Source organism: Elgaria multicarinata, chromosome 16 (genome assembly GCF_023053635.1).
Source record: "Elgaria multicarinata webbii isolate HBS135686 ecotype San Diego chromosome 16, rElgMul1.1.pri, whole genome shotgun sequence".
Lineage (NCBI taxonomy): Eukaryota > Metazoa > Chordata > Lepidosauria > Squamata > Anguidae > Elgaria > Elgaria multicarinata.
The window spans coordinates 31,160,037-31,176,888 of NC_086186.1; the positions used below are offsets into that span (position 1 = coordinate 31,160,037).

General features: G+C 46.0%; 2 protein-coding genes across 2 annotated transcripts; one reads left to right on the top strand and one right to left on the bottom strand.

The window, feature by feature from the left end:
• The first annotated feature begins 3,884 nt into the window (after positions 1-3,884).
• MFAP1 (microfibril associated protein 1) lies at positions 3,885-9,262 on the top strand. The gene is made up of 9 exons (XM_063142152.1): positions 3,885-4,022; positions 4,179-4,398; positions 4,605-4,734; positions 5,873-6,064; positions 6,313-6,417; positions 6,502-6,662; positions 8,182-8,341; positions 8,552-8,641; positions 8,745-9,262. Exons 1-9 carry the CDS (start codon positions 3,941-3,943, stop codon positions 8,925-8,927), a joined length of 1,323 nt encoding a protein of 440 aa, XP_062998222.1. The 5' UTR covers positions 3,885-3,940; the 3' UTR covers positions 8,928-9,262.
• A 490-nt stretch (positions 9,263-9,752) lies between these two features.
• On the bottom strand, positions 9,753-14,368 carry HYPK (huntingtin interacting protein K). Its single transcript, XM_063142419.1, has 4 exons — positions 14,154-14,368; positions 11,165-11,220; positions 10,115-10,166; positions 9,753-9,978 (listed from the first exon to the last, which is right to left on the bottom strand). The coding sequence occupies exons 1-4, from the start codon at positions 14,337-14,339 to the stop codon at positions 9,883-9,885; spliced, it is 390 nt and encodes a 129-aa protein (XP_062998489.1). The 5' UTR covers positions 14,340-14,368; the 3' UTR covers positions 9,753-9,882.
• Positions 14,369-16,852: the final 2,484 nt, after the last annotated feature.

A 16,852-nucleotide genomic window follows, 5' to 3' on the forward strand; every position in this document is an offset into this window, starting at 1 on the left:
ATTAGGGAGAATGGAAGTCTGAGTTTATTAATACTAACCCCAAAGTTATTAATGCTGAATGTTAAGCCAAAACCCTGTAGGTAAGCACTTCCTTCCTTTTTAACCTCTTTCTTAAACTGCCTTCCTATATTTTAATGCTCACTCTGTAAAAACTTTAATTTCTTTGACTCTACCCCTATTGTTTTTACTCCTCTTCGCTCCAAGAGTTCATCCACACTTTGATAATCTGCACTATATTTAACTGCCTTTCTTCAACATTACTTTACCTTTTTACTTCAAACTATTATTTTACAAAAGCAAACATGCTTATACCGGGTTCTTCTGGTCTTAAGTGATCCCATATTTCTGCTTGGCCCTTTAGCTACTCCTGACTTTTCAGGACTTTCTTATATGGTTCAATCTACTATTCTTGGCGTTTTATCCCTGGCATACTTTCTTTTGTCATTTCAACACTGTGCCTATGCTCTTGTCTATACCGTTCTTTCCTGTATGTATTTAGTTAGGGTAACTAGCAAATCATTCATATGTACTAAATGCCATGTATATTTTCCCATTTGTGTCAATTGTTTTTATATGAAAGTTCTAAACATGAGCACCACCCCCGTATTCTTGCCCCACATTTTCTGAAAGTCGTTCTGTCTAGTCCTTACTGCTAACTTCTTTGATTTTATAATATTAAACTTTAGAGCCAGCCTCCCTCCTACAAAAGTCTCCTCCTTTCTCTTTCTTCATGTAATATAAGCACACACCCATTCTTTCTCATGGCTAAACCCAAATTCTGTGTTATTGTCTGCTTTAACTCTCATTCAGAATTGGCATTACAACAAATTTTCCTTCTCTCGCTTTCCCCACAAGTTCCAACTACACTCTGTTCTAGGTTTCTACCTGCTTGCGCCCTACCCCTTTTGCTTGTCCTCCCGACTCACTGTGGAATGGTACCCAGTTTATACCATTTCAAGTAATGCCAGTGTCCAGCAGGGCCCATTTATAAATACTTTAATAATAATAATAATAATTCTTACCCGCCTCTCCCTTTGGATTGAGGCGGGGAACAACATTAGTACAGGAATCAACACATCTTTAAAAACTCTTGATTTTACATTGTCTGGGTAGGCCTGCCGGAAAAGGCTAGTCTTCAAAGCTGCCTTAAAATCACATAGAGAGTTAATTTTATGAATCTCGTCCGATTATGTGGGAAATCTCCACTGGATCGCAATCTAGTCTCCCCAGATAGGCCCATTTTTGTGAGCTCTATACTGAGGCACCCTTGTGGGCATTTCCACCCATTTATATTTATGAGACCCCATGCCTCCTTGTTGGGGGGATCTGATGGCTCCTGAAAGACCCCCTTAGCTATTGCTGCCTCCAGAATTTTAGTGGTGGGGGCTTTGTTGAAACAAGATTTGTGTGAACCGCCCAGAGGGCTTCAGCTATTGGGCAGTATAAAAATGAAATAAATAAATAAAGATCTGCCCTTTCCTCTGTCCTTCATTTTCTTCCAAAGCTTATCTCTCAGGTCTCTGACCTCTTCCTTTATCTGTTTATTTTCTTTTTAAAAAAAAAAAACTTTTGACACTTTGTTTGGAAATACCGTGTAACCTTAAAGTGTAATTGCGCTGCCTGTGCTAACTTGGCATTTGTTCTGTCTTTGGGGTTGTCTTTGTTCTGCCTTTGCACCTCCTTCGGCCCCTCAGGCGTGGAGACCTTCGTTTTGCATAACATTTTGGACAGAGACCTCACATTTTCCACGCCTTCGATCTTGAAAATAGTGGGCATCCCCAAATTCTCTTTTTGGCTTTACTGCCTAGGACCGGTGTGCTTATCCTGAAGTTTGGGGTCTGAGAAAGGTAACTCTTCTGGGTAATGTAAAAACTAGAATGTCCCTTTCCCCTGACACGCAGGCACATGCACCCCCTCTAGGACACCCCACCAAGAGCCCACCCAAGGACATCTGGAAAAGGTGAATGGGCGCATAAGCCGAGGGGGGGGGGAGGGAGTAGCTGGACGTCCCTCAGTAGAAACTCCATTTACTCCGTGCAAGCTCCTTTCTTGCCAGACGATATTGATTGAGTTAATCCTGCCGAATCCACTCCACTGATTAACTGCCCAGTCAACACCATAGGTCAGTTTCAAATGAAACAGTCAATCCCAGCCAAGTCCTTGGGTCTGCCCCCTAGCCACATCACCAGAAGGGGAGGGGCTGCAGACCCAAAGCACATGGCAACTTCAGCTGCAATTCCCCTTCTGACCACTGCATGGAAGTATATAAGCTATTGTCCTGCCTCAGCACAGTGTGACCCTGTCTTTGCTGCGTGAGCGCCAGGTCATCACCTATTCTCGAGAATAAACGTTTGGTGCCCAACGCCTTGCCTGTGATCTTTCACGAGTGTCTCAATATTAGATTTTGGCACACTCGATTTGGCATAATTTATGCAACATGGGGAATAATTATTTTTATGGCCTTGCTTTCAAGAGCCTTCTCAAAAAAAACCACCCACCCTTTCTCTGAGATCTTCTGGTGGGGGTGCGTGGGACTCCCCCCACTTACTAACCAGATTTCAGAATTTTAGCAAGAGAGAGGGCCTTCTCAGTGGTCCCCCACCCCCGCCCCCGCCCTGGTTATGGTCATCTTTTTGGCACCAGTTTAAAATTGCCCTCGTCTCGCAGGCAATTGGCAGCATACAATGAGTTTTAAATTAGAGCTTGGATCATCTTTGGCTAATGGTTTAACAAATTGTTTCTTTCTCTGTCTGTTAGGTTTATGTGGTTTTATGTAATTCCTTTTTCTTTTATCACTTTGCATAATGTATTTCTAACGGTTTTTAATTTTAGTGAGCCACCCAGAGAGCTTCAGCTATGGGGCAGAATAGAAGCGGAATCAATGAAATGACTTTGCCTCATCTACCATTGTGCATGTGCACCCAGTGTGCCTCTCCATCATGTTAGGCACTGTTTTGAGCAGATTTAATTGTGCAGATTCCTTTTTAGAGAGGATGAGATATTCCTAGTATATTCCTAGTGTATATTCCTAGTGAAGAGTTTATATGTGACTTTTATTGAACAAAGTTATTCAAAGAGTAAAGCCACTCCTAAATACCTAAGCTATAGTCCAGTCACTCTCATACTCATATCTACACAAGTGTTGGAGAAAGGCAGTTTTCAAAGAAAAGCAAAATGTTAAAAATGAACAGGATAGTGTGGGCTGAGATGATTGCGATATGCCCTCTTTTGTCATGTTTTGGTGTCTTCTTGACTTTGTAAAATGTAACCTTCTAACAGTAGCAACAACAATCCTACCATTTGATCAGCCAGCCCAATGAGTTTTACCAGAATAATAATTTCATGGGACAATGAAACATAAACATGTTTTAAATGATGTAGGATTGTTGATTCCCCCCCCACACACAAATAGTTTTTGTTTTGGTTATATCTGGGAGACAGTAGGACAACTTAATCCTGAAGCATTAAACTACTTCAAGAAAGCTATGAGAAACGATTTTTTTTAAAGTGAAATTCAACATTGTTTTTGGATTTTATTTTTAAAACTTTGGGAAGCGGCGCTTCATCCCCCGCAGAGCACCAGGGCGGCGGCGGCACTGCTGACCGGGCGTGGCTGCAGGGCTTTGGCGCGGACAGGGCTGCAGCGGCGGCGGCGGCACGAGCGCGCCCCCTTCCCCCGCGCCCCCTCGGGCCCAGATCGCCGAGCGCCAGAAAGGCCGCGGCGGCTTCGCGGGACTTGCAAGAGGTCGCCCCGCCCACCGGCTCCGTGACGCGCGGAGGGAGGGCGCTCCGCCTCCCTTTCCTCCGTCACTTCCTGCCAGCGGCGGAAGCCAAGCCGGCCGGAACCAGTCGCCGTTTGTTGACGTCAGCGCTATCCCGTTCCAGTCGCGCTTCCGGCTAGGAGGAGGTGGTGGTGGTGGTGGTCGTCGTCGTCGTGGTCATGTCGGGCTCCAGCAGCGCCCTCATGAAGCAGCCCCCGATCCAGTCCACGGCGGGGGCCGTGCCCGTCCGCAATGAGAAGGGTGAGGAGGAGCCCGGAGGTGGCGGGTTTTGCTTGCTCGCGCGCGCGCGCCCCGCGGCCGGGCTCCGGGGAGGGAGGGGTCGCGCGAGGGTCTCGGCCGCCTTCGCTCTGCACACGCCCCGGCGCCCCTGACCAGCCCCCCGCCGTCTTGTTCTAGGGGAGATCTCCATGGAGAAGGTGAAGGTGAAGCGCTATGTCTCGGGGAAGAGGCCGGACTACGCTCCCATGGAGTCCTCGGACGAGGAGGACGAGGAGTTCCAGTTCATCAAGAAGGCCAAGGAGCAGGACCTGGAACCGGAGGAGCAGGAAGAAGAGCTGGCCAGCGACCCCCGCTTGCGGCGCCTGCAGAACCGCATCACGGAGGACGTGGAGGAGAGGTGAGGCGCAGCAGCCCTGCCCAGCTGCCTGCCGAGGTCCTGGCCTGTTGCACACTTGAGCATCGAGCAATTCCTCTCTGTAGGGTTGGAGAATGGGCAGCTAAAGGGATACCTGTGGTGCAAAGCCTGTGATGATATAGTATGGTGCAAAATGGGCACACAATGCGCCACTTCATTTGCTTGATACGTGAGTGTCCCTGTTCTAGGTTGGCAAGGCACCGAAAGATCGTGGAGCCCGAGGTGATGGGGGAAAGTGACTCAGAAGTGGAAGGAGAGGCTTGGCGTGTGGAACGAGAGGACACCAGCGAGGAGGAAGAGGAGGAGATTGATGATGAGGTATGGGCAGGCCTGAGGAGCCCCACTCTCTTGACAATTGCTCAGCCTTCACTTTGGGCTCTGCAGTCTGAATTGAGTCGCATGACATGAGGCCCGAGGATGTGGACAAGGTGCTTGGCCATAGTCCGGTCAACCACCTGTGTGCTTGACCCGTGACCCTCATGGCTCATTACATCAAATAAGGAGAGGATCACTGGCTGGGTCCAGGAGGTTGTAAATGCCTCCCTGAGAGAGGGAGTGGTGCTGGCCTCATTAAAAGAGGCTGTAGTCAGACCACTCCTGAAGAAGCCTAACCTGGACCCGGAGGATGTTGACAATTACAAGCCGATCAATTACAGAGATCTTAGTAACATAGGAAGCTTCCTTGCAGAAGATCTGACTGTTTGTTTGTCCACCTTGTCCATTATTGTCTCATTTGACTGGCATCAGCTGTCTAGGGTCTCAGGCGTTTTTTCCCTGTGCTACATGGAGGTGCTTGAGCTGGAATTGAGCCTGGAACCTATCCCTGAATAAGTGGCAGGGCCAGGTGGCTAGTAAAGGATGAATGTTCTCCCCCCTCCTCTACCTAAAGCAGCGCCTTCTCTCCCATAGTCTTGCACAATTGCTAAGATAGTCTTTTAGGCTCTTATCTGGGTGCCACCGCCCACAACAGTGTGACAGGTGGCTAGCAGGGAGAGAGCTTATTCTGTAACAAATATGTAACTTTTAGAACGGCTAAATTTCTTGTGCTGGTCCTGCTCTTGCTCACAAAGGCCAAAGGAAGGAAGGAAGGAATGTGACACATCTATGTGAAGCTGTATGATGGCTGGTTGCTAAGTACAATAAACTTGACTTAGACTTGTAGTACCCCCACATCTGTGAAATGTGCTTCATTGTATGCATTTAGACACCAGAATAAGGCCACCTTTTTCCTCCAGACATTTAATTTGTAATCTGATTCTTAAGATGGTCCTTAATTTTAATTTTAATTTTTGTATTTTAATATTTCCATTGTAGTTACTGCCTTGCTGCTATTGTTTTGGGAGTTTTGATTGTAAACAGCCCCAATGTCATTTAAAAATACATATTTTTTTCTGTATATATTAAATGCCCCTTCCTGAGGCAACCACTTGGTTTCCTTTCATCTATTTCTTGATAGGAAATTGAGCGTCGCCGTAGCATGATGCGCCAGCGTGCTCAGGAGCGTAAGAATGAGGAGATGGAAGTGATGGAAGTGGAAGACGAGGGCCGTTCCGGGGAGGAGTCTGAATCTGAGTCGGAGTATGAGGAGTATACAGATAGCGAGGATGAGACCGAGCCACGTCTTAAACCTGTCTTCATCCGCAAGCAAGTGCCATCAGTGTTGGGGGAGGCGGGGAGGGCCAATCTTTGAAGAACTGGAGGTGCGTAATTGGGGGTGGCAGAGAGCTTGACCCAGCAGGGTTTGCTTGTTTCTGTATTTTGGCAGCATGTGAATGTAAGTCCACTTTCAGGTACAAGGCAGGGAAAAGCAGTGGTTCTTGATAAGCAAGTGACTTTCAAGAGAAAAGTGAACTTGGAGACTGTTCAGAGCTCACCACAAATGTCTGTTGCAGGAAGGACAGAGTCACAGTCCAGGAGAGGGAGGCAGAGGCATTGAAGCAGAAGGAGCTGGAGCAGGAGGCCAAACGGATGGCTGAGGAGAGGCGCAAATACACCCTTAAGGTATTGGGAAAGAAGTGTGTGTTTGAGGGTCAAGAAGGAAGTTGGAGCACTTTAGGAAATTCACTGTCCACTAACATACTATAGATCGTGGAAGAAGAAGCAAAGAAAGAGCTGGAGGAGAACAGGCGCTCCTTGGCAGCCCTTGATGCTCTGGACACCGATGATGAGAACGATGAGGAAGAATACGAGGCTTGGAAAGTGCGGGAGTTGAAACGCATCAAGCGGGACCGTGAGGAGCGAGAGGCGTAAGTGAGAGTGAAGGAGAAAGCAGAGCTGGTGGATTATATTGTGTTCCCTTAAATAACCTATTTCAAAGTACCAGAGCATAAAATGAGTACTTTTGTTTTATGAATGCACCTCTTCCTTTCAGTGTAAAAACATTTCTAGGGTGGCTTACAAAACCATGCTTAAAAACTCCTGTGAAATCAAAGGATAGAAGTAAACAGCAGAGTACAAGCAGGTTAGAATTCCACCAAAGATTAAAATATTAAAAACATCAAAAGCTGGGTGAAAAAAACCAGTTTTGTCTGGTAACAACAGGACACTGGTGTTGGCAGCAGAGGAGCCTCCCTGGAATATGCATTGCATAACCAAGAAAGCCCTCCCTCCCTCCGTGGAGGGGCCCTGAAGACGATGAGAGTGTGGGGGCAGGTGATTGTTGGGTTCCCAGGTCTGAAGCCATGCAGGGCTTTTAAGAGAAGCACTTCCATTAGGTGAAGCACAACCCCATCCAGAACCCCATTGAACTTGACCACTCTGGGCAGATGAAGCATCTCTGATTCATTTGGATTTAGGTTCAGTTTACTGATGTCAGATACTGATTTAGCAGGTCCACTACCTCACCTTACTTAGATGTAAAGGAGAAGCAGAGCTGAGTGCCATCAGCATATTGATAACACTGCACTCCAGATCATCACAATACCTCGCTCAGCAGCTTCACAGGATGGCACTAGGAATGGGACCCCATAGCATAAATGCCACAGGATTGAGCAATAGTACTGCAGCACCACACCTTCTGGAATCAGTCCTGCAGGAAGCACTGGAGTCACTGAAGCACAGTGCCCCAAGACTCAAATTAGAGACTCTATTTGTAATGATTCCATGATCAATGCTATTGAAGGCCCAGCTGTTCTTCTCTTAGCATAGGTTATCCATCAGGGCTAACAAGGCAGTTTCTATGCCAAAATCAGCCCTTAAATTAGGAAAACTCTAGGAACCTCGGTTTTCAGGCTGGTCTAGGCCATGGTTTAGTATTATGAGAATGAGCCACATCAAGTCTTGCGCTTGCATGCTCCCACTCCCTGACATGTGCCGAAGGAGACTGAAAGCTTCTGCTTTAAATTTTGAGCTGATCAGAGTGTCGTTGCAGCCAAACTCTGGTTAGTTTGAGCCAGGGTTGGGGAGCCTGTGGCCCTTCAGATGTTGCTGGACTCGCAATGGGAAGTGACGATGTGAGCCAGTGCAGCAACATCTGGAGAGCCACAAGCTCCCCAGCCCCTTGGTTGACACAAACAAGCCAGGATCAATTAGGTTTATTGTCCTTGCTTGTTTGTAGCTCATGCGTGGTTTAGCGTTACATCTGAACTGCCCCTTCAAGTAAGTAATGTGGCTTAAGTCCAAAGAGAAATCCTTAATTCGTCCATATAGCCATGATTCACCTGGTCTATTTATATGCAACTTGGCCCAAGGCGAACTCCTGTGCAAAATAGTGTGTTTAGGGCAAAGAGGATATCTTGCTGTAATGGACATTTTTACTCCATACAGGCTAGAGAAGGAGAAGGCAGAGATTGAGCGGGTGCGGAATCTAACTGAGGAGGAACGCCGTGCTGAGCTCCGAGCCAACGGCAAGGTCATTACTAACAAGGCTGTGAAGGGCAAATACAAGTTCCTTCAGAAATACTACCACAGAGGAGCCTTCTTCATGGTGAGTGACCAACCTGAACTTCTTGCCCCTGGAATGGAAATGCAGGAAGAACGAAACGCAAGGCCGGTGGCCAGACTGGAGTTCTGGGGCGGGTGGACCTCTTAGTCCTCTCCTGGGACTGCCCCTGCTCCTTTCTGGCTTAACTCCTCCTCTGCAGCTGGGGTGGGGAGTCTGCAAATTCTGGCCTCAGCTGTGTGCTTCTTTCTCCAGGATGAAGATGAGGATGTGTACAAGAGGGACTTCAGTGCCCCAACTCTAGAGGATCACTTCAACAAGACAATTTTACCTAAAGTCATGCAGGTACATGGGAGGGGGGGCTGCTGTTCCCTGTGGCCTCCAAGTAGGCTTCCAGTAGAGGCCCCTGCTCAAAGTTCCCCATGCATTATGTTCTCTTTCTATCCAGGTGAAGAACTTTGGGCGCTCTGGACGAACGAAGTACACACACTTAGTGGACCAGGACACAACCTCTTTTGACTCTGCCTGGGGCCAGGAAAGCGCACAGAATACCAAGTTCTTCAAGCAGAAGGCAGCTGGCGTGCGGGATGTCTTTGAGAGACCCTCTGCCAAGAAGCGGAAGGCTACCTGAGTGGGAGAGTCATGAAGGGCACTTTCTTGACCAGGTTGCCCTGTACTGTGGCTTGGGACAACAGAATTCTGCCATATGCCTGGACTACTTATTCTTTATGCTTGTGGTGGAAGCCTCATCTGCCTGGTCACCTTACCCTTGTGTCTAGGGCGTTGGTACTGGCACAGCAGGTTCTCTGTTATCCCTTGGAGTACATCTTCTCCCTCTCTATGGTTGTGTTTTTAATTTTGCCTGGCCATAAAGATCCCCTGATCTTTATAGAGGCACTGTTGTTAAGGGGGTTTGGGGTAGAAGAGAAGCAGATTTAAATCTGTATTAAATGTATTTCCTATCAAGGTGGTGCTGTGATAAATGAGGGCTGAGACATATCTGATGTATACCCAAAGTCCTTGTTGTAGCAAGATGGATCTGTATGTGTGTATATGAGAAGGGAGGATGGATGGGATGTTTGTGAAAGAATGCATGTCTGTGGGTGATGATCAAGAGAGATGGGAGAACTTGAGTTGGCTGGCAGGGGCAGAAGAGAAAAAGATCATGCTTTCTGAGAAATATATTTCTGCTGACGCTGAAAACTCTGGGTTCAAAGGAGTTGTTCAGTGTGTTGCAGCTCAGACTCTTCTGTTGGGAGTAGGTTTGATTTTTCCCCTGGCTCTTTTTTATTCTTATCTTGAAAACTGGTTGCTATGATTCTGCAACAAAAGAGTGCAGATGTAGAAAGTGGAGGATGCCTGGAGGAAAATGGTGCCCCAAGTTATCACCACCAGTCCTTCAGTCAGCTGAGGGAGAAAGATCTAGCTCAGTCAATCATATAAGCCACATCAACAGTAAGCTCAAGAATGGCAAATTTATTCCAATAATTTTAAAATGTGGGGTGCAGCACACAATCTGTGCAAAGAAGACCAATGCAAAGCTGTTTCTTCCCTTTGTCCATAGAAATATATACAGTAGATGGCTCTCAGTTGGTGAGGGTTATCAGTGCCTCAACTACATTCCCCATGTGTTCACGCAAGCTGCGCTCTGCCGCTGCCCTGGATATCTCCATCTCATTCATCTGTAGGGAAAAGCAAGAAGCAGAAGTGAATCTTTACCCAAGAAGAGCCAAGTTGAGAGTACCTGGAGCTGCTCTATGGTGACTTTGTCAAAGTCAAGATCAGCCCAAGCTATCATCATCACTGTATTATACTCACAATTAACTCCAAATCCTCCTTCTTGATGGTGACTTTGGCCAGTTCTTTTTCCCTAAAACAGAAGGAAGGAGAGAAGATTCAGGACTCCCTAACCAGCTCTAGTCTATAATGCAGTCCTTGCTGCCACTTTTTCCCCTGCCAAAACACAATAGACTTTTGGGCAACATTTTTGCCTGCAGAATAGGAACTACAAGTAATGGCACAGTTCTAGCTTTCCACAAGCAAGGGACAGGTATGGGGTATGACATTGTAATACCCATTAATTTCAGGTTCTGCAAAGCAAGCCTTCTGCCAGGAGAGCAACAAATAGATGCAGAAAGCAGAGTGATTTAATGCCAAGCTGACACTTAAATATCAAACATGCAAGCTCTTCCTTAAGGGTAATCACACAGACAAGCTGGAGTGTGTTCAGAGGAGGGCAACCAGGATGATCAGGGGTCTGGAAACAAAGCCCTATGAAGAGAGACTGAAAGAACTGGGCATGTTTAGCCTGGAGAAGAGAAGATTGAGGGGAGACATGATAGCACTCTTCAAATACTTAAAAGGTTGTCACACAGAGGAGGGCCAGGATCTCTTCTCGACCATCCCAGAGTGCAGGACACGGAATAACGGGCTCAAGTTAAAGGAAGCCAGATTCCGGCTGGACATCAGGAAAAACTTCCTGACTGTTAGAGCAGTGCGACGGTGGAATCAGCTACCTAGGGAGGTTGTGGGCTCTCACACACTAGAGGCATTCAAGAGACAGCTGGACAACAATCTGTCAGGGATGCTTTAGGGTGGATTCCTGCATTGAGCAGGGGTTGGACTCGATGGCCTTTTAGGCCCCTTCCAACTCTACTATTCTATGATTCAATAGTTTAGTATGTAAACAGCATTCCACTTTGGTATGCTATTCAACCTCTTAAGCTTGGTATCAGCCCTAAACATCAACACTAAATGATGTTTACACCTTGAGGCTACCAACTTACGTGGTTCTTGTAGAGAGGCAGCTCCTCAAAGAGGCAATGGACAAAGCTGCTCTGATAGCAGGAGATTAGAACAAGTGCTTACCGCTCCTGTTTCGCTTTTTGCTCTCTGGATCTTCGGTCTCCTATTACTGACATAGCCTATACAAGAGAAAGTGAAAGGAAATGTTCTCTGAATAATCCAAACGCAAACACAGGTAAGGGTGTTCTGATAGCCTTTACATACTTGAACTTCCAAAAAGCTTTATTTTATTGCATTTCTATACCGCCCAATAGCCAAAGCTCTCTGGGCAGTACACAAACGTTAACTTAGTTTCTCATCAAAACTAGAGTCTTGTAGCACTACAAGCATTAACAGATTGATTGTAGCTATGTTTTGTTGGACTGCAACTCCCATCAGCCCTGGTCAATGGTGAGGATGGGTGCAGTCAAATATCGCCTGAAGGATCACCCGTTGCCAATCCCTAGCGCACTTCATCAGATACATGAAGTGTTATTCTTATGGGCAGGTATTACCCATACACATGGGTATAAAGAAAATATGGAGTCAAATAGCAACAAAAATGAAATGCAGTCTAAACAGTAAGATTTCATGTAGTTGAAGTAGACTTTTAGTCTTTAAGATGCCACAACAGTGTTGATTTTGCTGCAACAAATTAACGTATCTATTCCTCTGGTTACTGAAAAAGAAAGCAGAGCATAAGAACAGAGTTTTATTGAATACTTGTCTATACACGTGCAACAAGTGCAAGCTAGTTGTACTATTGGAAGAAAAAGTGAGTGTACTTGAGTGACAAGTGTCCACCCTCCAAGGAATAAGAGAAGACAAAGAAGACAGAATGGTGGAACTTCAACAGGAGAGAGAACCACAGGATGTGGAAGAACAACAGCAAGTTGAAGCAGAAGTGGAATATGCTGAGGTGAGGAAAGCCAATGAAGAGGAAGCTCCCTGGAAAAAGGTGACAGTTAGGAGCAGAAGAACTCGAAGACACTCTGCACCAGTGGAACTAGTAGAGCTATGTAACCACTTTCAGGTACTGGAGGATGAGGCTGGAGGATAGTCTGCAGAGGAAAAATTAAGAGGGGACCCCTTTGCAGCAGTGAGCAAGAGGCAGGTCATTTCAGCAGAGGCAACAATACTAAGGCCTACAACAAGAGAAGAGTAGCTGTTGTGGGAGACTCCCTCCTGCATGGGATTGAAACCCAAGTATGTTGCGAAGACCCATGGACTCGCAAGGTATGCTGCCTCCCTGGAAGACAGATTCAAGACATGACTGAAGAGTTGCCAAAGCTCATAAAGCCCACTGACACATATCACTTGGTTGTGCTTTTTATACTGTATTTTGTAATTGTGCTTTTAACATGTTGGTTGATTTAGTATGGTTTTAATTTTTGTGAACTGCCCAGAGAGCTTCAGCTATTGGGCAGTATAGAAATGTAATAAGTAAATAAATAAATCATTTTCTTCTCATCCATGTGGGAACAAATGATACTGCCAAGTGGAGCTACGAAGAAATCACGTCAGACTTTGAAACTTTGCGAAGGAAACCCCTTTGGGGTCCAGATAGTTTTCTCATCCATCATCCAAGTTCTTGGAAGAGGACTAGAAAGGGAAAGAAAAATACTCCGGATGAACGACTGGCTGCAAAGGTGGTGCCAACGTGACAGTTTCGGATTCTGGGACCACAGGCTGTGCTACTTGGAAGACGGACTGCTGGCAAGGGACAGGTTGTACCTCACAAGGGCTGGAAAGAATGTGTTTGGCCACAGCATGAAGAACTTCATCAGGAGGGCTTTAAGACGTAAACTCTGGGAAAAAAATTATGCAGAGGAAGTGGGCAAGTTCCCACTGGGCAGTGAAACAATCTTTTTGTGTCTGGTATGTTTTGTGGCTGATCTATGATGCACTGCTGCTGGCTTTGGGCTTGGGCAACACAGAGTACAAGAAAGCAAGGGGCAGGGGCTGAACCAGGTGATCAGCCTATGATGAAATGAGAGCCAAATAAGATGTGATGAGGTAACCACATTCACATCTAAAGCAGGGCGTGTGGGATGTCAACTCATAATTTATTCAGTTTACGTATCCTAATTTCCAGAACAGCTTTACAAAATACAGTATAGTAAAACACAATTTTTTAAAAGAAATAAAACATAGCAACATTAAAAGATACTTTAAAAACAGCAATATCAAATCAAAACAACTGACAACTGTTACCCAGAGGACCTTTTCTTTTGTCGCCCCCAGATTGTGGAATGGCCTGCCGTAGGAGATTCGTAAAATTAACTCTCTCTCTGAATTTAAGACAGCTTTAAAGACTAGCCTTTTCCGGCAGGCCTACCCAGATGAATGTGAAATCAAGAATTTTTAACATGTGTTGATTTGTTGTACTAATGTTGTTCCCCGCCTTGATCCAAAGGGAGAGGCGGGCAAGAAATAAATTTATTATTAGGTGTCTTCCAGAATAAAAAAATGAGTCCAATACTTTTCTAAGAATAATAAGGAAAGGAGTTTGGCGGCTCACAGGTAGGGAAGGCCACAGCCGTCTTGCCTCTGTTAACTTAATGTAAGCTGCTCTGGGACCCTTTTTTCCAGGAGAGCTCTAAAGAAGTTTAGAACCTCTGACCTCAAGGCCTGGACAAGCTCATAGTGTGAAGATGGCCAGGGCCTAGTTTGCTTAGGAGTTAAAGGCTGACACCAGGATATAAAACTGAGCCTGAAAGCAAACCGTTGACTTAATGAGAAGCTCCCACCAACCTGCTGCTACCAGTGTCGCAGCGGTTTCCAACCTGGCTTTACATGAGATTAACTGCCCTCATATCCTGCCCTTCCTCCAGGAAGTTGGGCTCGGCTGGGACCAGCTGCCCCAGGCGGGCATTGGAACCAGGGCCGCCGCACAATCCAAGCCAGACCCACGCAGCAGCCCAGCCTGGGGGCGGCTGGGGCCCGGTCCACCTGCCGGGCAGAGGGGCGCGCATGCGTCCGCCGCCGCTCCGCGGGTCGCTTGGGGGTGGCCATGGCAACCGCCCCCTCCCCGGACTGCCCGCCGGCCGCGACCCGGCGCATGCGCCCTCACCGTTTCCAGGTTGGAGCTCTGGATCTCCTTCTCCTCCGCGTAGTCCGTGACGCGCTCGAGGTCAGCCGCGCCGCTGTCGTGCTTCCGTGGCTTCTCGGCCGGCCGTCCCCCGGCGCCGTCCCCGCCGCCAGCCGAGCCATTTGGCTCCGCTTCCAACTCCAGCTCGACGTCCCCTTCAGCCGCCATCGTTCCAGAGGCTTTCCGTTTCCGTCACGTGCATTCGCGACTTCCGGGAGAGGTGAGAGAAGCGGGTGGCTAGAGCGGCAGTGCTCAGTGCCACCATAGAGGTAGATTGATGTAGAGGGGTCTGTAGGAGGCTCTTCCAGGTTCCTTTTTTAAAATGGTAGGTTATTAATTGTCTAAATGAAATGCAAACACAGAGAGACAAATAAACAAAAAAGGAAATTAAGTCAAGTTATTGACAGAGGGAAATACATTTAACAAGCTCCCCCTTTTACATGAAAGATATGGGTGACCAAAATGCAATCTCCTGGCTCTACAACGCACCACTCACTGCTGCTATTGATTCCTGCTGTGTCTGTTTAGTGCGGATTACAACCGTGCCGTTCACATTGGCAGCAGCTCGAAAACTTTTTTTTTAAATTCTCTTAAGAACTTTAAGCTTCCCACGTGTTAACATAGGCAATGAGTTTTCACGTATAAACCAACAGACCCAAAATTTCCTCTTAGAATCATAGAATAGTAGAGTTGGAAGGGGCCTATAAGGCCATCCAGTCCAATACAACTCTTAAAGATACAGGAGCCCTGTCCTCCTTTTCAGGTCTCCAGTCCCTCTCGCGTCCTCCTCTGACTGTGTCTTTCCTTCCCCCACCCTGTTTTTATTTTTAATTATAGGTATCTGCGGAGCTCCACAGACAGAGATTATAAAATAAAAAAAGGGAGGGGAGGAACAACCCCGTTCCTCTTCCCCCCCCCCCGGTTTTTTTGTTTTTGTTTTACTTTTCAAGAGGCGGGGGCTGGAAAAATCGCACTTGCTTTCCTTCCCGTGCAGATGCCAGGAAGAAAGGCAAGTGCAGGTGCAAGGCACCTCGCAGCGCCAAAGCACCTCCGTAAAGACGGGCCTGCGGAGGTCGTGGCCTGTCCCACTCTAGAGGCATTCAAGAGGCAGCTGGATAACCATCTGTCGGGGATGCTTTAAGGTGGATTCTTGCATTGAGCAGGGGGTTGGACTCGATGGCCTTATAGGCCCCTTCCAACTCTACTGTTCCATGATTCTATACCTTTCCATACATCATAATGAGTCACCAGGGCAGACCAAAATCCATAACCTTCTTGATCAATAGACCACGTACATTCAAACATGTCACTATCTGATTGGTCTCTTAAATGTCTAACTTGCTGAGTCAGTTCCTCCAGGAATACCAAGTTCCACACTCTCCCATACCAATCACTCAAATCAGGGAGCCTGTCACACTTCTAGGTTTTGGCAAAAACGTGTCTAGCAGCCAGCAGAAAAAATGAAATTAGATCTGTTTGCAACTAGTTAATATTGAATTCTTTATACAAATTAAGAAGGGCAAGACCTGGATCAAGACTAATTGATTAATTGTTAATTTTATTTTCAATCTTAACCCAAAAGAGTTGAGCAAATGGGCAAGTCCACCAGTGATGGAGGCTCCACGACTCCTCCAGCATAGCAGGGATTTACTTTCAGTTACTCTTGCAAGTTTCACTGGAGTGAAGTGCCATCTAAAAGTCACTTCTCCAGTATGAGCTGAGATTGATTGCAATGAATTGACATATCATTTTTGGGGGCCAGTTTTTGCCATTTATTTCATAACCTAGAGCTTGCTCACAGGCTATTTTTAAACCTCTCATGCTATAATTAGCAGTATCAAGAAGGTATTTATAAAGTTGTGAAACTCTTCCTTTAGAGCCTGGCTTATAAATAACTATGCAGTTTTCAGATTGTGTTAAGCAGCCTTGTCTAACAGGAGGCATCAATACTAAATCGTTCTCATCACAAGCTGCCATCAGCATGGACACAATTAATTCCTTAGATGTCACTTTTGCAATTTCATCTTCCCATATTGCTAATAAAAGCAATGCTGAAGTGACATATATAGATTGACATATATAGACATATATAGATTGTTTGCCATTTCTAAGAATATCACATGCAAAAACTATAACACAACAGGACATGACAGCCACATATGAATATATAAACCTTGATGGTCACAGTTTCTCCTAACATTTGTATTATCTGTAATTGCTATCCTTGCCAGACACACAAGTGAAATATGCCATTGGTGTAACAATTTCAATAAATTCTTCCTAAGGGTTGTTGATACTGTTTTCTTTCATTAATTTATCCCACACATTTTGCTCTACTGTTCAGTCCATCTGACATACTTGCAGCTATTTCAATAAGATGTTAATAAATTTTAGAAACGAATCCTTTTGCAGTAACCATATTTTCCAATAGAATACATTCAAATTTCATCATATTTCCAGTCATTCTTTGTCTTACTATATGATTAGTAATGATGTGATAAAATATTTGATAAAAGAATCCAGTTCATTTGCATTCTCTGAAACTTTCCTTTTAATTTTGCTACAGTGAGGGGTTCCTTGAAGCCCTACCTTTCCCTTAGCCCAAGGGCTGCCCATAGAAAACAAGAGAACCCTGGATTTTAGCATAGCTCTGACTAGGTAGCACTCTTTCAAAAACAGAA

Bases quoted from the DNA above. Each gene is read 5' to 3' on its own strand.
- MFAP1 (XM_063142152.1), top strand. From the start codon at position 3,941: ATGTCGGGCTCCAGCAGCGCCCTCATGAAGCAGCCCCCGATCCAGTCC. The intron at 4,023-4,178 runs GTGAGGAGGAGC...GTCTTGTTCTAG, and splicing joins GCCCGTCCGCAATGAGAAGG to GGGAGATCTCCATGGAGAAG. The intron at 6,418-6,501 runs GTATTGGGAAAG...AACATACTATAG, and splicing joins GGCGCAAATACACCCTTAAG to ATCGTGGAAGAAGAAGCAAA.
- HYPK (XM_063142419.1), bottom strand. From the start codon at position 14,339: ATGGCGGCTGAAGGGGACGTCGAGCTGGAGTTGGAAGCGGAGCCAAAT. The intron at 11,221-14,153 runs GTGAGGGCGCAT...TCTCTTGTATAG, and splicing joins AGAGCTCCAACCTGGAAACG to GCTATGTCAGTAATAGGAGA. The intron at 10,167-11,164 runs GTAAGCACTTGT...CTTCTGTTTTAG, and splicing joins CAAAAAGCGAAACAGGAGCG to GGAAAAAGAACTGGCCAAAG.